The sequence below is a fragment of the Anarhichas minor genome, unplaced genomic scaffold (genome assembly GCF_050575085.1).
Source record: "Anarhichas minor isolate MPS153535 unplaced genomic scaffold, ASM5057508v1 ptg000018l, whole genome shotgun sequence".
Taxonomy (NCBI): domain Eukaryota; kingdom Metazoa; phylum Chordata; class Actinopteri; order Perciformes; family Anarhichadidae; genus Anarhichas; species Anarhichas minor.
In genome coordinates this window covers 11,501,029-11,523,039 of record NW_027466464.1, presented here as the reverse complement: position 1 = coordinate 11,523,039, position 22,011 = coordinate 11,501,029, and the positions used below count along the sequence as shown (strand labels likewise).

Genomic DNA, 22,011 nt, shown 5'->3' with positions numbered 1-22,011 from the left:
TGAAATATATTAGGCAAAAGTGACAAAGTCTTGCTTTAAAACATTTAAGTATAAATGATTTTGCATCTTTACTGTAGGGCTAGAAATGGGTATTTCATTTAAAGAATATATATTTGTAATTTCATATCAGTGTATTTAGAAGGCCCTAACAGTACACCACAGTTATTCTATTTGTCATTTAGGCTGCATGATATATTATTTGTGGAAATAAAAAACAAAGACAAAGTTGTAACTCTTTAAATAAATTCATTTATTTCTGTAGGATGCTATCCATAATCGATACAGACGAAAGCAATACTCGACTACCAGAATTTATAAATCATTATAATCATCTCTTGTGAGCATCACAATAAACAGTATATTGAATTATGTACAATGGAAGACAACGACGCATTCAGACTGAGTCAATCCAAGATCAGTCTGTCTGTCCATGGACACAGAAATGGGTAAAGAGCTTTGAGACACGTCAAGAACAAAGTTCCCAGCGACAAAAAAACAAAACACTTGGCAGAAAGAGAAATGTACAAGGAGCAAAACAGGTTCTGCTCGCCACAAGAAGAAAAAAAAATCATCAATGCAAAGTTACATTTGGTTCCACGGTTGTAAACTAGATTGTATTCATGTCACTATTGCATATGCCATTAGGTAAAGTGAGTCAACAAGGCCAAGAGATCGCTATAATAAAATAGACAGAGTATTTTTTTCATATAGTCGGACTGTGAGGGAGAAAAGCATACAATACACTGTACAACCCCAAAAGCAAAAACCCCGATCCCCTTTTTAAAAATCGGTAGCCAAAATCTTTACACAGGAATATCATTGCAACATCGGTAAAATCTAAGAACTATGTATTGTCAATAGATTGTTTTTAGTTAAACTCTTTCTATGTACACAATATACACATTCAAGACTCTGTAGATAAATAGATACCACAACTTAGCGTGGTACAGCTCCAATATTATTCAACTCTGTCAAAAACAGTTACCCACGATATGTTTATGTGGTGTTCCTACCAGCTCAGCGATACATTCAGACATGGTTAAAAGTTTTACAATCTACTGTACAATAAAGGGGGTTGTGAGCCTGTTGGAGTTGGCACAGTGGACGACTCGAGGACCAAACAGTCAGGACATTACAGGGGGCTTTCAGTTGATGTTAACTAAACGTCTGGCGGCCATTTCGGAGGGTCACAGTTTCAGTTTCCGAGACTGTGTAACTTTTGAAGGCTATAAGACAATCTTCTTCTAACTATTGAAAAGTTAAATTTATGAGTAGTGAATCACCCCAGCGTATGGTAGCCTAGCTATTGTTAGCTAATAGTAGCAATCTGTTGGCTTTTATAGTTATCCTGAAATAGCTTGCTACTTGTGGCCACAGTGGCTGCTGTTTTTCTATGTGCGCTAATATTATAATTTGTTTTAGCATTATCCTGTAATTGTAATTACATAGGTGTCACTTAGTGATATCGGCTAGTTACATAGTTTTGCTTTAACTTGTAACATTACGTAATTCTCTTCACCTAGATCAAATTCTTTGTCTGCAATAGAGCTATATTTTCCAGACAGCTGGTTTTCCAGTGACCCTCCATGATGGTGCCAGATGTGTTGGCCTGTCCACCTCTACTTTTTCAGCGATTGTCCAGCACTGCCGATACTGGTTGACCAGAAAAACGTCTCCACTGTGCCCCAAACGTGTCATTTTTCATCGGCTCCACCCCCTCCATCGTCACCTCAACTATACAGTTGTACCGTCCAATGATATCACAGCAGAGTGGCCTGCATTAAGCTCAACGGCAGGCCGTACAGGTATGAAGGTAGGAGTGTGTGAGGTCTTAGGGGCTCAAGTGACTGAGGAACTGTGGGAGGTACAGTGCATTCAGATGCCTGGTGCTGTGGGGTCTGAGCTGAGTTATAAAGACATGCATAACGCTTAACGACATTTAGAAATATAACTCTTTAAGTCCAGCGCTTTGATTGGACAAAAAAAACTTAAGTTAGAATAAATAAGAAATTAGTAATTAAGAAAATACTTTAATATCAATACAGCAAATCAGATCTCAAGCCGCCCCACTGTGCTGTATATTTCTGAAATAATATCTTTACTGGTAAGCTTTTTAAGTTCCACAACAGAACAACAATATAGAGATGTAGGTCCAAACAGACATATCATAATAGAATATTTATCTCTTATTTCATAGAAAACATAAAGACAGTATAGACATTAAGGCATTGGGTAGGTCTTATCAGACATTCATCTTCCAAAAATAAATAACATGTTAATCTAAATATAGTTATATTCTCCGTGTACCTTGGTATCCTCGCTCCCTGGGCCATTTGTATAGTAAGTTTCTTTGTTCATTGTCATACCGGTTAGTTGTACTTTGTCTCAGAAACACACTCGCACTCACACAAGGCAGTCATAAAACTGCCCTCAGGTAAATAAATAGAATCTGGGTACCATTAGAGTTTTGTTACGATCTGACTATCTTTGCTTCTGTGCTTGCGCCAAAATGTAGGTCACAGGTGAGAGGGCCTCTGAAAGCGCAGGGAACATGAGACGCACACACACATACACATATACACAAACACACTTGTCCTGCCTTCAGCGAAATTCATGACATGCATAGACGGTGACCTGCTTGTTTCCTAAGTGTGTGTGTATGATTGTTGCTGAGGGTCCAGACATCTTTTAGGGCCACAGAGCCCAGTGGAAGGGCAGAGTTTTCTTTCTCTGAGCAGCAGGTCGGTGAAGACGTCAATTCAAAGGATAGAGGAGTCCTTCAGTCTGAAAGAGACGGCCACGGAGAAAAAGAGGGAGTTAGTGGAAATATCATTACAACACTCTTTTGGCTTTAACTATAGGATGAGCATTTGTGAATGAATACATTTGGACCAACTAAAGGCCACCAGTGATGAACTCTACATGGAGTCTTAAAGCTGCACTGTGAAATCCTTTTTTATAAAAAAACAAGTCATATTTTAATTCAGTGTTTCTCACCAGAACTCATTGTATGAATCTTTTGAGCTCAAGCAAATGTGTCCAATGCGTTTTCTTCCTCATAAAACATTTGAGAAATAATCAAAATCAAAATTTTGCGAGCTCAAAGTCTTTCTTCTTTCCTGCCTTCGTTGGTACGTTGACAATCTTGTTTGTGCGTTGCCCTCACCGACTGCCTATAAGACCCGCTCATAAAAACATTTCTTAAAGAAGAACAGTCTCATACACTGAACGCATTCGGACTCAGACTAGGCTGCCGTTTCTGTGCCACAATAACAAGGGACACAAGAACAACAAGAACAGAGAGTGCTGCACAAACACACACACACACGTGTTGAATAGGAGGGATTTGGGATGTGCTAACCTGAATGTTTCATGTGCATTACTCGTGTGTAATGACGGTATTTAACCAATGTCCAGGTGGTTAGATGGTGTGTGTTCGTTTCTTAACACACCAGCTGTTTTGCCAGGGGAAGCTGCTTGAAGGATGGCGGAGCAGCGAGCGTTATTACATAATCTGGGATAGAGCGAAGAGGGGGGGGGGTGGGGTGGGGGGGTCTCCTGTCGCGCTGCCGTGTTGCTATGGACACGGGCTGAGCGGAGGAGAACCAGCTACCAGTACAGTAGCTGACGCATCTCTCACACACAGAGAGAAACTATCGATGCATTTGTTTTGCATTGATTGTCTGGCCACTGTTGACAGTCTGTGTGTGGACAAGGGGTCGGAGGCATCGCAAGCAGAGTGGAGGGAGGGACACTGGGTCAACTGGAAGCAAGGCTGTCTTTTTTCCTCTTCGGTCCTGAAAAGTTGCCAGTTTTGGAGCATTCTTGCAAAAGCCCCATCACAATTCTATTTTTAAACGGTGAAATGATAAACAGAGAAGGCTGGAGGGCAGTTAAGGACACTGGATGTTAAGTCACTAAATCCAGAGACAAGTCCCCTGCATCTTACATAATTTACTATTAAAAAAGGGACAGTTCAAAGGGATATATTGGCCATAGAGATGTCTCTTGAATAGAATGCGACTACATGGCATTCTGCCTTTGTGGTGAAGGTGAACTGTCCCTTTAAGACATCCAGAGTTCACCTACTTACACAGAGAAGATATCCCCGTTTGGCTGATGCTTTTATCTTTTTATAGCCAATTCAGACAGATTTCTTTTGGTTCGATGCTCAATTACTGTGAGCTGGGACGTGGACGGGGGCTAAAGCGACACAAATTGCCCACACCTCGCGTCGCGTAGTGGCCAGCTGCTGTCCGCGGAGTAGCCGCCGGCCCTCACTGATCTACCCACTGGCCTTTCTAATCTCGCCAGCAGAGGCTGTAATCTCATCTGGAGCCGTGGCTGGCTAAACGTGGGGAATGCTGGCCACGCAGTTATGTAGCAGCTAGCGCTTCTGTCTGGAACATCCCGTCCTACTTTAGCACCCCCCCCCTGTGCAATGACACACATACGCTGCCTGGAAACTCTGACACAAGAGCCCCGCGGTGTAACGTGTGTGTGTTTGTTCTCCATATATCAAGTAACATGGCATTTCTGGATTTCCTGGCTTGGGTCGTTATGTTTGCAGGATCTCGGCTTCAACGCCGGCGTAAATAAACTATTCAGCATATATATATATATATATATATATATATATATATATATATATATATATATATATATATATATATATATATATATATATATATATATATATATATATATATATATATATATATATATATATATATATGTATATATGTGTGTGTGTGTGTGTGTTTGAGCCGGTGTGCAGGGGACGCAGCATCAGGCTTTTTTTTTTACGAGTAACACCAGAATAAAGTGTGACGTCTGGAAAATCAAAAACGAGCCACACGGGCCCCACTAAATCACGATGTTGGCCAAAATTCCAGCAGTGGAAAACGTATCAATGCAGCCTTTATGCAAAATGTTTCAGTATCAAGTGTGTGTGAGCAGCAGATTTTGTCTATAAAATACCCCCCCAAAAAAAGATTGTGTCATCCAAATCACCTTGTTGTGACATCCGCATCTACCGAGCATGCTCAGAGCGAGTTAGGGATGCATGGCTGTGCAGGCTGGACCCCTTTCGCTCCCGTCAACATCGCAACGCAAAACACATAACACAGGGAGTGAAAGTAACATTGGTGTGCACGCAACACGCTACGGGTGGACGCGGATCCGCCCCCCACCCCCTGTGATGACATCACTCGCGCTACTACTGGGTGAATGACGACGAGTGGAAGCGGGACTCTGAGTCGATGGACACACGAATGCCTCTCATCTGGCCGATAAATTACACACACACGATGCTGATGGTCGTGCTCTCTGCATCCTTGGGGGGGGGGGGGGGGGCGTCATTCGTGAGTAGGTTGTGTGTGTGAGAGAGAGAGAGAGAGAGAGAGAGAGAGAGAGAGAGAGAGAGAGAGAGAGAGAGAGAAAGAGACATGGCATGGATGCTTTTACATGCTAGTGTGGTCAAGGGAAGGGAAATGAGGGTGTTTGCATGTGTGTGAAGACAGGAGTAGCGGCCGGTCGTCGCCCGCTCCAGATAAAGGTATTAGTCAGACGAGGAAGCGGAAACGGCTGACTTGGCTAATCTGGGTCTGGTACAGAACATCCACCTGGCTGAGCTACGGCGAGGAGACGGAGAGCAGAGGTAAACAAACACTTTGACCCGTGTGCCAGGCGTTAAGAGCGCCTAAGCCGACTCTAGGTGGAGCACCGAAAGAACGTATCCAGCTGTCAAGAGCTTATGACTTCAGGGTTTCATTGATGAGGAAGGAGGACGGTCTGGGGGGAAGCAGCTGGGACTGATTGCACTTTGATCTTCCTGCAGAGTGTTGGCATTCCACCACCGTAGAGAGAATAAAATATGGATTTAGTCCACGCGACATCACCCATAGGAACCGTTGTGAAGCTCGAGGTAGAGGGGTCTATAGGGGGCAGTGGGACGTCCTGATGAACACGAAAACCAAAGCCCTCCGCCAGTGGGGCCCCCGGCGCACTGTGACCTCCCTTATCCCGCTTCACCCCACAGAGCAGTGGGCCTGAGCGTTCAGTAAACAAGTCATCGGGGCCCGCCGGTGCAAACGCTCCCAGAATGCACCTCAGTCGAAAGGGCGGCCTCACCGGGCGTGTTTATTTGTCGCTTTAAAAAGAAAAAAAAAAAAAAAAGAAAAAAAAAAACTCCCCACCTCTTTCTACTGAGCACACAAGGCTGTCCTCCACGCCCCCTCTCTCTCTCTCTGCTTGTCTTACTTCTGGTAAGTGAACAGCCTAATGAGGCAGAAGTGGCGTGCACGTGCCATCCCCCCCGCTATGCAGGCATTCATTCGCTCCCCCACAAACAGTCAGGCACTGGGAAACACAACAGGCTACTCTCTCTCTCTCTCTCTCTCTCTCTGCCAAGTGTTTTTTTCACGGATGTACACTATGCAGAAAAAAAAAAAAAAAGGTCCTGGAGAAAAACACCCCCCCCCCGACTGCATGCGTACGTGCTACAGTCCACATGAATGTGCTCGACTGTTTTCTCCCTCTCCCTACTGAATTGCATCCAAGCTTTATCAGCGCCATAAAAAAAAAAAAAAAAAAGTATATTTGTACTCCATCGAAACATGAGTGAAGCACGTGCGAACCAACGCAGCTCAGATTTAAAAAAAAGCGAAACAAAAAGCCGTTTTGCTGTAAATTAACTCATTTTAGCTGAGAAATAACCGTTTTCACTGGAGCCACGTTGATAATAATGTCAACAAATTTAAAGCGTGCATGAATGAAACATTGGTTTTCCATGCCGTGGGGGCTGAACATGACTGTGCAAATAACTTATTTTTCTGTGCTGCGTTAAAAAAAATAAAACTCAATATAACTTATCTCTCTCCGTATACGCAGGGGGGGGGGGGTAAGGGAGGGCATGTGGTGGCATAAAAGCCACTTTGTTTTCAAACGGGACAAAAACAGGTCCCTCGTTCGTCCAGGAAGGTGGACCGTGACATCCAGTTACCTGATGGCCGCACAGCAACTCGCCCACTTGGTTGTTTTTCCCTCTCGCCGCCTACAAGCACGGACACGCACAGCCACTTCCATGTGCTCGCGAACACACGTGAGCTCACGGTGTCCAACGACCGGGGAGGGGAGGGGAGGGGGGGGTCGAAACGTGTCTGCTGTTCCTCCTTGTTTACACCGTCTGCTATTTGGGTCACTGGAATATTCTGTGACGCGGTTATTGATTATGCAATAAGAGGTCTGTAAGGGTCACGTTGTGGTGCAACACATCCTAAAGCCCACCCGACTGAAAAACAGCCGGAGGCTCAGTGAGCCTTACCAATACTTGTGATCTAATATGTTTTTTTTAATACATCTCTAGTGTGTCTTTGGTTTTTTTTGCGCAAACAACTTTCATTCATAATAAGCGTCGGTGGAATTCCAATATCTACTTTTTTTTTTTTGTATCGGCAGCAGCAGTGAGGCCTCCTGCTCCGTCGTGGTGCTTGTTTACTTCAGAGCTCTCAGCTTGGTCACGTTTGTGCTACGTTCACGTGTTGTGGGGAAAAAGTGGGAGGACCAACTAAGTATGAGGCAAAACAAAAAAAAAAACAAAAAAAAAAAAAACATGTTATTGCAACGCAACCACTCTTCATTTTCGACCCTGACACCTCATAGCACTCTGTTGTTTAATTGCAAATGTTGATATGAAAGTACTCAGAAGTCGGAGCTTAAGGGCAGCACTTGAAGGCTACATCAGCACCGCCTACAGTTTGAATTTCTGGAGGAAATACAAGTTTGCCTTCATCTTTGTTTTTCTTCTCTTCCATTTGGCTGCCAGCTGCAGCTCTCTTTTTTTCCACAGTAAAACTTTTTATAGATGAAAAAAAAAAAAAAAAAAAGAGTCTTCCCTCATTCAAAACAAGAACAGCATCCGGACTTTAAGCTGAAAGTTCAGATACATTATTTTGCACACATCCGGCAGGGGCCTCACTCACCTTTGGCAGTGGTTGCAGCCTCCTTGAATCCCAAACAGACATATGGCGAGCTGTGTAATCCATTGATACCCCCTTTGCAGCTGCTGGTGGGTTTGAAGCCGGCCAGGTCCTCGCATTTCTCCACGTCCCTGTTGTCCAGCAGGTTCAAGGCAATGTAGTTCAGCCCGTTCGGGTAGGCGGCCGAGCTCTGCCGGTTCACGGGGCTGCCGTACTCCTCGTCGGAGCCCTCGCTGCTCCGGGACGAGATGTTCTCCACTGAGCTGTGCCTCTTCATCGCGTCGCCGCGGGCAAAGGAGGGGAAGACCGGCGTCACGGTGGCGGTAGAGGAGAAGGTCTCGGAGCTGTGGCGCCGGCGCCCCTGCGGGTTGGCCCGGATTACCTTGGCGGAGCAGTCGGGGTCCACTGTGGAGGAGGAGGTGGCCCCGAGTAGGAAGGCCCCGATGCCTTCTGGGACTCCCTGGTCTTCCAGAGAGAGCCTGCTCTCCCTGCTGCTCTGGAAGCTGGGGGAAAAAGTTCAACATATGACATGGTTACATTCACATTCATGCTAATCAAAGGTTTGAAATTATGGTTTTTGTTACCACCAGTATACATTTATTAAGAGGAAATCAAAGGAGGATAATGCTTCATATCTGGATTCACATCATCATTGCTGATATTCAATCATTCCCTCCCAGCACAGTTACACATACCTTGCTGTGTTGTGAGGAACAAGCTGTGGAGGGGAGCTGGTCATCCCAAATGTCATCTCAGTGTAGTCATTTTTCACCTCATCACCGAGGCCCTGAGACCCTTTCTCACTCTCCAGATGGTATGCTCCACCCTCCTCTGAGCACATGGATAACTCTGGGAGTGTGTCCAAGCGTTCAGCGGGAGTGTCAGTCTCCTTGGGTGAGTGTGAGCCCAGCTCCAGGTTCATGTAGTCTGTCAGAGAGGACCTCCCCGCGCCCCCGCCGCTGGAATCCGCCGATGAAGACTGGCTCTCTGTGGAGACGACGGAGGGTGGGGAGAATCTGATGCCGCTGAAGTCAATGTTAATGTACTCTCCGGGGCTCCGGGGTTCTCCGGGCAGGGGGTGCTCGTTCATGCTGGGCAGGGTCCTCAGGGTGTCCAGGTATAGCCGGTTAGGCCTGCCGAGCCGCCCTCTGTAGGCCAGGTTCTCCGCCCGGCCGAGTCTGACAGGGGAGGGTACCGAGGGGCTCAGCGGTGAGGTCTGTGCTGCACTGGGCTGCATCACTGAATAGTAGTCTGACTCCCCCGCCCTCTGCCTCAAACTATGAGGGCTCATCAACACGTACTGGCTGATTTCCTCATTTTTGGAGGCTTGAAGTTTAGCAGGGAGCGTGAGGGAGCCGGCCTGGATGGACCTCACGAATGCTGGTTCCCCTGTGAGCAGGCCCAAGTAGTAGTCGGGGGGTGTCTGGAGTGGAGGTGGGTTTCCAGGTGACATGTTCATGTATTCACCATGCCTGTCTGGGCTATCCATGGAGGATTTGGAGCCACACCACATTCTCATGTAGCCGCTGTCCTCCAGAGAGCTGCTGCAGGGGGAGTTGGTCTTGTAGCCACCACCAGCAGGCGCCTGAGGATGCACCCTCGGGTTCACAATCTGCTTCGGTGCTGAGACACACATGGGGCTCATGGGCATGTAGTTGTCTACCTTGCCCGCCTGGGCTGCCACGCCTGGCGTCATTGGCATGTAGCCATCATTGGCGAGGTTACTACTGGAGCTCCTGGACGAACCGATTTTAATGTCTCCGTAATCCTCGGGGTAACACACTTTGGGCGAGGCGGAGTGAGTGTTCAGTCCGTGGGCCATCCTCATGTGTGTGTACTCTTCCAGGGAGGCCGACGACAGCGGCGCCACCACCCTCTGTTGGCGCGGTGTGGTGAGGGAGTGCGTCCGTTTCCTGTAAGCCTTGTCCTGTGCCAGACCATCGCCGCCAGCCCCGTTCGCCCCCTCCATTATCATGTAGCCACAAGGGTCGCTGATGTCGCGGGATGGGGGCGTGCTGGACAGAGAGTCAGGGGTGTCGCTGCGGGTCAGGGGGATGAATCTGAGTTCACCCGGGCTGGAGCTGTAGTCATCACACAGCATGAAGCCAGTGTCACTGAGGGAGCCGGAGATTGAAGCGCTGCAGCTGAAAGGCCGCCTGGCTTTGTCAGGAGTGGAGATGCTGGCCCCCCCTCTGGGAGACATGCTGATGGGGCTGGAGGTGCCCGGTGGGGAGTTGGACACCGGCATGGACCGGCTATGGTGCAGGTTGGAGGAGGAATCTAGCATTCTGCAGGTGCGCCCGCTGCTGAGGGTGTGGGACCTTATGAGGTGGTTCCCAGAGTTTGGGCTGGTGGGACTCCCGTTTACAGATATGGACATGGACACGGGCCGGGTCACGCTTCCGTCCCCCTCGCTTGCCGTTCTAATCCTGCAGGACGTAAACTTTCTCCCTGGGGACATTGCTGCCATGCTATCTGTTCTGGATCTCCTCACTAGGCCCGTCTGGCTGGGGGGCAGGTTGTTGAGGTTGCGCCGCGTGGGCACGGAGATGGGGTTGGTGCTGGCAGACTGGCTCTTGCTCCGCGGCCTGAACTCAGACAGCTCCTTCATGGCCTTCATGGCCTCGAGGATGGTCTCGTGGATGTTCTGCGCCACCACAGAGTCCTCCGCCTGCATCCAGAACTCCCCGGGCCCGGTGACCGCCGAGCGACCCACCTCTATGAAGAAGAAGCTGTCCGAGTGGCCGCATCGCCTGATGTTCATGAGCTGTAAACTGACAGCGGCTGCTTCAGAGTTCAGCTTGACGAAGCTGATGGTCCTGCTGGACAAACACAGCCGGTACACTCCAGTGAGGTTCTTGATCTGACCCAGACCTTTGGATTTCAAGTTGACCTGCCACACCTCCTTATACGCAGCTGTTGCAGGGGCAATGAGTCCGTAGCTGGCTTCATCAAAGCCCACTAAAGAAGAGGTGGAAGCGGGGCTGTCGTACACTTTCCCCTCGGCTATTAGATCGGTCAGAACCGTGTACCAGCTCTCCTGCTCCTGCTCGCTGTCCGCAGCCACGGCAAAGTACTCGTCCTTGGTGTAGAGGGCGATGAGGTGCTTGTGCTTGGCGTCGGCCCGCATGTTTACGCACAGACACGAGTCCAAAGTTATGAGCCGTTTCGCGGGGGACTTGTTCCTCCATTTCTTCTCGCTCTCGTAGTACTCCAGGCGCGCGGGGCAGCGCTCGGTCGGCTCGCGCAGCACGAAGAAGCGCCGGTGTCCGTGTTTCTGCTTCCTCAGGTACCCGCACTTCTTCACGCCGTTCTTCCCATTAGGTAACAGGTGCGCTCCCGTCACCGGAGGACTTGCCATTTCTTCTCCACGTCTCTTATTTTACCCCCAGGTTCCAGATAAGCAAGCTCCTTGTTCCTTTTCTTTTACTTGCAGCAAATAAATACTTCACAGAGATGCACGTTTAAAAAAAAAAAAAAAAAAAATCTAATCCATTGCAGACACCGAAAGCTGCGTCCTCTGTCCGCCACGGTAGAAGCAACAGTGCAGCCGGAACCAGACCGGGGGACTGATCTGATCCTGGAGAAAAACAACATGTGACGCTGCTGCTCTAAAAACAGAATAAAGCACAGAGTCATAGGGGGGCGGCGCGTGCTGCAGGGGCCGTGCCTGTCCATCACGCGGCTCCGACGCTCCCCATTGGCCGCTTGAATAATTCAAGGAGCGCGAAGCCCCCGCCCCCTTTTGCTTTTCCAAACAGCCCTGTTGTGTAGAAACAGAAATCAAGCCCGTTGAATAACAGTAAAAGGCAAGTGTGTGCAAAAACACACACACCCAACACTCATTTTATAGATCTTATGTACTGCAGCAGAGTGATGCCTCCTTACTATTATGTCACAGTGCGATTGACAAGCCAATTTGGATTAATGAGGATTTGAAATGTGTGACATAATGCTGAGGCAGTAAGAGTGTAAACAACCCTGATGTCCCGCTTGTTATGTAAGGAGCGTTGTGGCCTATATTTAAACCTGTGGGTATTCCTCTCCAGCTGGAACTCAATGGGTCCTATTTCAACACCATGTATTCTCCCATCCAACACGACAGCAGTGTCCACATTTGGTCATAATTATGGACATTAAGTGTTACAATATGTAGCTTTTGCAATGTAAAAAAAGAAAAATGCTTGTTTTTTTTCTGTGGGTTTTGATAACCATTCGTGCTCGTGCTGCACTTTAAAAAAGAAAATGTTTTTGTTGAATGAAAAACAGGAATGACTAAAGCGAATGCGTCAGAGGCCCCTGTGTCATAACAGGCTGTAGAAATGCTGCCATCATCTGGCTCTTTGTCCCTGCTGCACGCAACTCTTCCCCCAACTTTTTTCTTTCCTCCTCGCTGTGGATCCCAATCAAGGGACAAAACAGAAGGGCACCAAAAGGTCGTGCCGAATAAACTAGCGCTCCGGGGTGGGGGTGGGGGGGGCTGCATTGGGCTGTGAAGGGCCTCTCAGACAGCTGTTCATCAGATCATCAAGGCAATTCTGCCAGTAATTGTCCCTGTGATCTTTGTGATCATTGGTCATGTCCACCCCCCCAACCCAAACACACACTTTTTTTTATAATCTCCCAAACAAGCAGATTACACCCAATGAGGTGTCAGTGTGAATGAGATGCTATGGATGATGGGGTGGGTGTCTGCCCCTTTAAACAAACACATAGATACTCCAGATTAAGGGTAATCCACGCCTCCTCTAATCACCATTGTACTCCTTATTGATATTGTTGATGCCTGAATGTGTGTGTGTGTGTGTGTGTGTGTGTGTGTGTGTGTGTGATCCCGGTGACATTTGGCCTTTGGCTATTTTTCTGTTTTCGCACCAGTGTTCATTTGTCGGGGGGGGATCAAGTGAGCCGTGGCATGTGTTTTCAGCATTAGCCGTCACCTATAATCTGAAAATAGCAGATATAAACAGCCTGAGGCAATAATAAAAAAACAAAGGGAACAAAGACATTATTGTCGAGACCTAAGCGGCAGGGACCTACAATACCGTGGTAACAACACCGAGGGGATGACGCTGAGAGCTGGATATTGTTGTTTTGCGTCTCCGTGTGTTGCAGGTGGTGCATGGGATGTGGTGTGCTGACACGTTCCCACAGGGGTTTTTAATTCAACACCGGTCTGGGTGTCTTCTGTCCCTCTGCAGGGCCCGAGCCCAGGGAGCTTTTATTACTAATGCAGATTGCTGTTGCCGTCTGACATCTGCAAATGAAGGAGCTCTTCTACCTCGGCGGGATATTTTTGGGATTCTTTCCACCGCTGGTTAATTTTAAACTCCACAGGGCCCCCGCCAGGTTGTTACCCCAGTGTGAACAGGCCCGAGGACAGACTCTATCTGGAGCTTTCAACTGCATCCAGCAGTCTTCCTCAGCAGAGGAGTCAAGAATGATAATAATCTTTGTCTCAAAACCTGTAAAAGCTATTAGAACTATTGTTACCAGTTATGATAGTAGTAGAATTGGTTCTGGGGATATAGTAATAGTATGATAAGTAGCAGTATTAATAAGTACAATAGTAATAGCCGTGTGTAGTGTATGGTAGTAGATATAGTGGTAATAAAATGAGGAGCACAATAGTAGCTGCAGTAGTAGTTCCCATACAGTGTAGTTGAATACTGGTGATAAAAAAAAGGTAGACGAAGATCAGATTTCCACTTGGTTTCTTGTTGCCAGACCCTGACACAACAACGCTGCTTTTCACTGTGTACAGACGTACAGATCAGCGCACCAGTGGGTCGTGCTCTGAACCAAAGGTTTCCCACCTTCACAGAAAGCCTTTTCAAGCATCAAAGCTTCCACACATGCAGCTTTAACTTCTAACACCCATGTGATTGTTGCTCACTTCAAAACAAGTGTGTATATGACCCAGAGACCTGCGGTATCCCATAGACAGATATCTCTCAGTGGTAAATACCTGAATGCATGCACACACTCAAACACACAGAGAAGACACATATGTCCGAAGACATATCACTTTTGCAATCACACAATTGCAATTAAAGCTGCGCGTATTGATTACTTTAATTGTCAATTAATCTGTTGTAAAGTGTTTTTATGATTAATCAGTTCATAGTTTAGTCTCCAGTTCCCAGAGGCACATATAACCTATTTTATTTATTAGATATGGTTGTCAATACATTTATGACGTTATTTTTTGTCCAATCTTGACTCTCCACTTATAATAATAACGACTTCCAGATCATATTTGTGGACCTGTTGTAGCTGAGGCTCCAGCTCCAGCAGTCTCATTGCAAAAACTACAAGTCTGACGTGGGAAGAGGGTACTTGTTTGTAGATAGTACAACACGGACCTCTAGTGGCAGAGCACATAAACTGCATGCCTCAAAGCGAGTAACCACTCGGATCCGAGTTTTTTTTGTGTGCAAATGTTTAATATGGAGGCCCATTCTGATCATCTCAGAATGTGGACTTAATCAGTCGATACCTCTAATAGTTTAAAATCAAGACAATTTCAGTTTGTAAGACATAATTAAGTCAGAAATCTTTATTTTATTTAACATACTATGTAATAAGGTTGACATCTGAGCATACTCAGTCGTGTGGTAGTGTGTGTGTTGAGAAAGGCCCACAGTGTTTCAGACGAACACAAAACGGAGTCGCACGTGAAGGGGCCTCCGTCTGAATTTCGCGCGTCATAATAGTCACGTGACTGCGAGCGAGCTTATTGGGTTAGGGCCGCGGGGTGGACGTGGGTAGGAAGTAGTCAGAGGGTGAAGGAGGTGGTTTGTGATTGTCAGCTTTCTGGAGCTTAGCACTCTCGCTTTAAACATGGTGTCCGCTGCGGTGCTCTTTCTTCTAACGGTCGGTTCCGTCTGTCTGGCAGACCGACAACTGGTCTACGTGACTGTGGTGAGTGTTTGCTAATAAATCGGTAGAAAGCTACGGAAGCTGCGTGGTTCGCAGCTTTTCTCGTCGATGTGGAGAGACGCTTCGCGGAACTGCGTTCAGAATTGAGGAAGTTTCGTGTTTTCTTTGCTTCTCAGCAAACGTGCATATTGTTCTGAACACGAATTAACCCGTCGGTTAATAATGTGGGTCTCGTGGTTAATTCGGCATGTCAACAATCCACCTAGCAACACTTTTTATTTTATTTATTTTTACAAAGAAGCTAATTGTGTGCTTGGTTCGCACAGGCTAACCATTTGCAAAAGTGTGCATTTTATTGAGATGCAATTATCATTCAAAATAAAATGAGTAGATTTGAATAAAAAAAACTGTATAAAAAGCTTGTTTCGTATTCAGAGTCAAAGACTGCACAACAGGAACTCTGCACATATCGAGCTAGATCTTGTTTATGCAAACGCTTGGACTCAATTGCCAGTAAAGGAACTTGTCGGGTGACTATTCGGCTGTGCTAACAATACTTGTGGACAGCTCATGATTACTCAAATGTTGGCATACCGGGGCGGATTGACTGTAACCTGTGTCGTGTAGGAACTTCCACAGGTGTTGTTAAAGTACTTGCAGATCCAGTTCCTGCCCTGTGACCTGTTCACAGCTCACTCCCACAAAATTCTTGTTTTGACAGAGATACATAAGCTTCATGTTTATGTCAATGCAACACGATGCAGATGAGAGCAGAGTAATTGTAACTGTGGTGCAAACTCGCTCCTTGCTGAATGTCTGTTAATGAAATGTGACTTCTGTATTTGTCATATTTGTTCGTTTAAAACCAGCACTAAATCGTCACTCCCACACATAAGTGCATTATTTGCACGTCCTCCTTTTATTGCATTTAATCTAACTGTTAAACCTGTCTGCTAATTTCCAATGCAAAGTATGGAGAAGCTCGCAGGACGGTGATGGTGGAATAAAGTCCTTCGCTCGCTGTAGAGTACACGATGTGGCAACCTGGGGAAATTTCTATTTATACTGTTAAATCTTCTGTGGGTTGAGGGTTAGTAGGTTCTCTTTCCACACTCTTACAGACTCTGTGTCATGGCCGTGAGAACTGAAAAAGCATCGGACACACTCTGTGTTTCCCCCGCGTTGAAGCCGTGACATCTCGCAGGTCCCGGGTCAGGAGGGCAACGTAGCGGTTTCCTCATATAAAAGCTGTTTTTGTGCTGTTGCTGCAACTTCTATCGAGGGAGTTGATGTTTGCAAGATTCCCGTTTATGGAGCAGATAAGATTAGGAGTTCTAAAGGGATAATCTGTTTCTTGGGGGCTATTTTTGAACAGATCGGTCATGCAAGCTCTCCACACCGGAGCACCAGAAACCCACACTTCTCTGAAGACGATTGACACTTCAAACTGCTCCACTCGAGCGGGACAGCTGATGCGGCGGCGTGTAGTAACGTGGCCTAATTGACCAGATACGGGTATTACTTTCAGGCTACACCAACATCTGGGCCTACAGGGCTTCTTTTGTTCCTGGGAAGGCTCACTTTAAGGCCCGTCATAAATACATTTACATTTTTTTTGCATTGTGCTTGCAGGCCATTTGCATTCATTTGCAGCTCCATTCCGATTGTTAGCCATTCAAATCTTTTTTCATGCTATTGCGGAAGTGTTTTTAGTTGTTGTTGTTGTTTGTCAGTTGGGTGTTGCCTGACTTCTCCTCTCTGTCTCCCCTTCCAGCTGTTTCGTCACGGCGACCGGTCACCAGTCAAAGCCTACCCCACCGACCCTCACCAGGAGAGCGACTGGCCGCAGGGCTTCGGACAGCTGTCGCAGGTAGAGCGGACCTTTTGTAACTGGAGTCATCGCAGAGCGTCAGCACCTGTGTTGTCTTCAACTTCTTGTTTTTTTTTTATGCTGACCTATTGGATACATTTCCATATTTGATAAGCTTTTTTTTTTTTTTTTTACTGTCTCACTTTAAAACTCACATTTGTTACCGGCACCCTGTGACGTCATCGATGTGTTTTTTTTCAGGAGGGCATGAGGCAGCACTTTGATCTGGGCCACTTTCTGAGGAATCGGTACCGAGTATTCCTGAACGAATCCTATGATCGACGCGAGGTAACCTCACAGACAGACGCTGATTCATAGGAATATTTGGGAGGAGAAGGGGGAGGGGCTTTGACATGCTGGTGTTATACAGGTTTCCCCACTGGTGCTGGCATTCCTGCAGCATGATGGAGTTGTTTACCGAGAGGAGGCCTCTGTTCATTGTCCTCTTCTGACCCCTTTATCGGCAACTCCTTCTGTCCGCAGATCTCCGTCCGCAGCACGGACTACGACCGCACCCTGATGAGCGCTGAGGCCAACCTCGCAGGTCTGAACGTCCGCTCACGCTCTCCTACCTCCTCCCTCCTTTCTACCTAGCGATCCTCGTACTCTCCCTCCCCCGCATTAACAGTCTCTCGTTCGTCGTTCCAGGTCTCTACCCCCCCGCTGGTCAGCAGGTCTTCACGCAGGACTTGAAGTGGCAGCCGATACCGGTGCACACGGTGCCACAAAGAGAAGAGAGGGTATGTGTTTGTGATGTAAATAGTTCCCCTTTGCTGTAAATGATTGTACACTGAACTTTCTGTCTTTGTCCCTTTTTTATTTATTTATTTCTTTAGCTTCTGTCTTATCCTCTGGGGGACTGTCCTCGCTACAAACAGCTGATGAACGAAACTGAGCACACGGAGGAATTTATTAACATCACCACCACGTACCAGGTACGGGGGATTTTTTGGGGGTTACGTGATGTCGAGGGGGAGTCTCAAATCGACATGTTTTTGCTTAATGCCATTTTTACTGCGTTCCTCTCTGCAGGACATCATAGAGCTGGTGAAGAATGAAACCGGACTGAATGACACCAACGTGGAAAACATGTGGAGCGTGTACGACACGCTCTTCTGTGAGGTGAGAACACCAGCAAAACTATAGGAAATTAAGACAATTATTCTGAATGAACACTGGCTAATTGGTTTACTACGCTTTCATTTCAAAATAAGAGCGTCCCTTTATTCAAGACCCGGTTCACAAGCTGTTCTTTCAACAAGTTATTTGTAAAGTTCTTGTGGGCGAAACTGTAATTGACCAAATGTCATGATGTTGAGTTTCGGTCTTGTGACTCGACCGCCCTCGTCGGTTTTTTAAGCAACACGACGAGGGCTTAGAGGAACAGAACTGTGCAGCTGGTTTCTGTTTCATATCTGTGTTTTTGTCTTATCTAGTTAACAAAGGTCACTGCTTGCTTTTCAGCATGCCTCCAATCAATAAACTGCATTGCTGTCTTATTTAAAGGCATCTGTACCTACATTTTCAGGGATGTCATGAGTCAAAAACACACAATTTTAAGTGTGAAATCAGGGACCAGTGGGTAACTTGGAGGCAGAGGACTCACTGCTGACAAGGAAAAAAAAAGACAGATTTTCAACTCAGCTACTGCTTGATTCCAGCTTTTACGCATCTCTTGAAATTCCTCTTTCAATCCAGTGTCTTTGTCGTGGCTTTCTTAATCCCCGCTGTGTTTTCTGTGCCTGAATTCAGTCCCGTCACAACATGACTGCTCCTGACTGGGTGACTCCTGATGTCATGGAGAAGCTCCGAGTGCTCAAAGACTTTGGATTTCAGGTAAAAGTGGCAACGGCATTTCTGTACGTTTAGGACTTCTAGCGTCTCGTGATGGCGTCAATGCTACAGTGTAGTTAAAAGTAATGTAAAGACACTGTTTGTTTTCCACACAGGTCACATTCGGGTTCTACAAACAGCAAGAAAAGAGCCGGCTGCAGGGAGGTATGTGTGTGAAGTTCAAACGTTACTAAAACAGGAAGAAAGTGTTTTTTGTTGGGGACTACTTTCAGCAGCAGATGAATTTACATTTGGTGCTCTAGTGAGTATTTCCAGCAGCAGGGACAGTGTATGTGGGATTGAGTCGAAATGAACATTGTGTGTGTGTCCATTCATTGATGGCATACCACGAGACTTATGATTTAAATACAGGACTAAATGGGGAAATAAGAGCTTCTGTTTGTCTTCAAGGTATCCTATTGGGGGAAATAGTGAAGAATCTTTCCAAGATGGCCGTCCCAGACCCGAAACAGAGGATGAAAATGATGATGCTGTCAGCGGTAAGAATGACTTTTTCAATTACTGGTAGATGGATTGTTTTTTTTCACACTTGGACAGAGCCAGGCTAGCTGTTTCCATTCTTTATGCTAAACTAAGCTAAGCTAGGCGTCTTCTAGCTGTAGCTTCATGTGTAGCGCAAGTAAGCACATTTCCCTAAATGTTTTAATGTGATCCACAGCATGACACCACTGTAGCCGCTCTGCAGTCCAGCTTGAATGTGTTCAACGGACAACAGCCGCCGTACGCCTCCTGTCAAATAATTGAGCTGTACAGGGACGACAACGGGTAAAACGCAAACACAGAATATACTGTAGACACTCGATTGATCAATAATAATTAATGAACAGACTCCATGCGCAACTGAGGAGCAGATACCAGAAAGAAATAATATAAGTGGAATAAATAGATGAGACTTTTACTTTGAAATTCAACACAACCAGATTCAGCCGAGTCAAAAATGCATTTTTAAATGTGACATCAGGTAATTGGAGACTGTAAAACTCTCTCTGTGTCCACCCAGCTCTGCCTCGGTGTCGTTGTTTTACCGGAACGACAGCACGGTGGAGGCGCTCCCTCTGCAGCTACCAGGCTGCTCCCTAGACTGCCCCCTAGAGGACTTTGTGAGAATTACAAAGCTCTCTATTTCAGATGACCGCGACAAGGAGTGTCAACTGCCGTCGCAGGGGAGAGATAAAGGTGAAAACACACAAAAAAAGTGCAAATTAAAAAGAGATTGTGCCACCATTCATCCATTTTTCTTCATTCGTCTGCAGAAGTCATCATCAGTCTGGCGGTGTCCGGCTGCCTGCTCCTCATCCTTATCGTCGTCCTCCTCGCCATGATCTGTTGGCAGAAGGAGCCGATCGGCAGCCAGGGGTACCACCAAGTGATCAACCAGGAAGCTGGAGAGGAATCCTGACACGAGCACAAGCTCCTCCCTCGGAGATCGGAGAGCCCGGCGTCTTGGGACAGCAGCAGCAGCAGCGACGACGATGAACTTTGAACTGTAAAAAAAAAAAAAAAAGTGCAGGTGACTCTTTTTTTGGGGGAGGGGGGGGGGTTCATCAACACATTCGGGACCCGCAACTTCAAGGACGGCTTCCTCATCTCTCTCTACACTAACATGACGAGTGAGACGTTGTCTGAGGGGACCACCCGCAGCAGGGAAAATCTTCTTATTTAAGTCTTGAGACTTGAATGGCTGCAGAGAAGTAGTAGGAAGTCGATGCAGGAAATGGTTCTGAAGTTGTGACTGTCTATAATATATAAATGGTTTTGCATCATGCTTTTCCTCCCGGCTGCTCTGATTTTCATTAAAAACAAGACTTTAAGATGTTACAAAACACCTAAGATGTCTGTTTAATTGAAACCTCATTGGCTAAAATGATGCTCAGTCTAGAATGTTTCCACAAGCTCCTAAAGATCACTTTCTTTTAATTGTTGGAATACACTAATTTAGTACGTATATGTTCATGTCTGCAGGTGTGTTCATGATTCACCAGTGTGTGTGTGTCTGCGTGTTGACTCTTGAGGACCAACGGCCGAGATGCCTTAAATGTTTTGGATGTTTGTCTTTTTTCTTCTTGTTATGATGTATCACATTCTATTTGATCAAAGGAGCAGCAGGGTGGTGCTGACCTTTGGCTAACTCGCCCAGAGAGAGCTGACCGTAAGCCTCGTGACAATAAGCATCCACCCCCAAGTGTCCGTTAGTGAGACACGAACACACCAGCAAATTGTAAAAAGAAATGAAATAACAAAGCTGAATCTCTTCTCAAGAATCAAATCAGTTTTGCGATGAACCAGCTTTTTAAAGATGCGGCTTACAGAAACACTGGAAACATTTACATTTGTGTGTTTTTCAACTTAATGTTTAGAACAGATATTGGATGCTTTTCCTTTAAAGAATAACTAAACTATTTCAGCTGTAAACTAACATATATGGGTATTAAGTTGTTGTTGATGGATTCTGGACTTGATTTTAGTGCAAAGTATTTGAGTTCTACATATTGTGTTATAAATATGCAAAGTGACGACCCTCGACTGGTTTAATACCAGGCTATTGCAATTTAATTTTGCTCTTATCTAATCTGGAGAGTGGGTCCCCCTGTCTGCAGCCTTCCAAATCAATGTCGTTTAATCCCACCCACTGGATTTGACTTTAATATGGGCGGGGTTAAACAGTCAGCACATAAATTGAAAAGGACCGGTTGCTTTCATCTAAACTGCAGTCGGCGAAACAGACCGTTATTAGACTGGTGGGTTGTAACAAAGTACATAACTCAAGAACACATTTGAGGTGCTCGTTCTTTACTTGTGTATTTCCATTTAATGATACTTTAAATATAATTGGCTCTAGAGGCAGGTGAAGTTTATGGAGGCAGCTTTTGGCCCCGCCCCCACCTATAAAATAGCTAATACAAAGTATTACAAATAAGTATAAATCCTAATGCGGTCTTAACCAGAATCTTGCTCTCCTTTAAGTCACGATTCTGGACTGAAATAACTTGCACACTGTCAAAATCATTGTTTGTAATTACATCAAACACGGAGAACACATGATCTTTGCTATAAAAAATAAAATAAAAAATCTGTTTTCAATTGCAATATCCTACACAATTAAGGTTATTTGTCAGTATAACTGTCATTCAAATTTGATTTCAGGCTGTATGAAATCCAGGATTTTGTTGCTTGTACATGTTCTTTTGAAAAATAAATCCATGTGAACGCATACGTGCAACATAAGCAGCGGTGGACTCTCTGCTGTACAACTCGGCTACCTTTTGCAGTGAGCTGCAGTCTCGACTTAAACTTTTTAACTCAGCCACATGACCAGCTGCACGAGATCATTTCTGTGCAATGTGGCTGTGGTTTGATACCCATCACACCTGTGGGTTGTATGTGGTGCAAAACTGGGAGGACAGAAAGGGAAGTAAACTCCCTCTT

The 22,011-nt window shown here is 46.1% G+C and overlaps 2 protein-coding genes across 4 annotated transcripts; one reads left to right on the top strand and one right to left on the bottom strand.

Moving 5' to 3' along the window:
* Positions 1-226: 226 nt before the first annotated feature.
* Positions 227-11,568, bottom strand: LOC142952727 (insulin receptor substrate 2-like). Its single transcript, XM_076094616.1, has 3 exons — positions 8,675-11,568; positions 7,983-8,482; positions 227-2,784 (listed from the first exon to the last, which is right to left on the bottom strand). Exons 1-3 carry the CDS (start codon positions 11,338-11,340, stop codon positions 2,780-2,782), a joined length of 3,171 nt encoding a protein of 1,056 aa, XP_075950731.1. The 5' UTR covers positions 11,341-11,568; the 3' UTR covers positions 227-2,779.
* acp2 (acid phosphatase 2, lysosomal) lies at positions 6,951-21,810 on the top strand. 3 transcript variants are annotated; one of them, XM_076094620.1, is made up of 13 exons: positions 6,951-7,102; positions 16,636-16,731; positions 16,933-17,019; positions 17,215-17,275; positions 17,380-17,471; positions 17,568-17,666; positions 17,764-17,853; positions 18,484-18,567; positions 18,681-18,729; positions 18,976-19,064; positions 19,244-19,350; positions 19,586-19,761; positions 19,839-21,810. In XM_076094620.1, exons 1-13 carry the CDS (start codon positions 7,007-7,009, stop codon positions 19,982-19,984), a joined length of 1,272 nt encoding a protein of 423 aa, XP_075950735.1. In that variant the 5' UTR covers positions 6,951-7,006; the 3' UTR covers positions 19,985-21,810. The 3 variants fall into 3 exon arrangements, with proteins under 3 accessions (XP_075950735.1, XP_075950736.1, XP_075950737.1); XM_076094621.1 differs by lacking the exon at positions 6,951-7,102 and adding an exon at positions 14,745-14,903; XM_076094622.1 differs by lacking the exon at positions 6,951-7,102 and adding exons at positions 14,763-14,903; positions 16,237-16,376 and having other exon boundaries at positions 19,586-21,810.
* Positions 21,811-22,011: the final 201 nt, after the last annotated feature.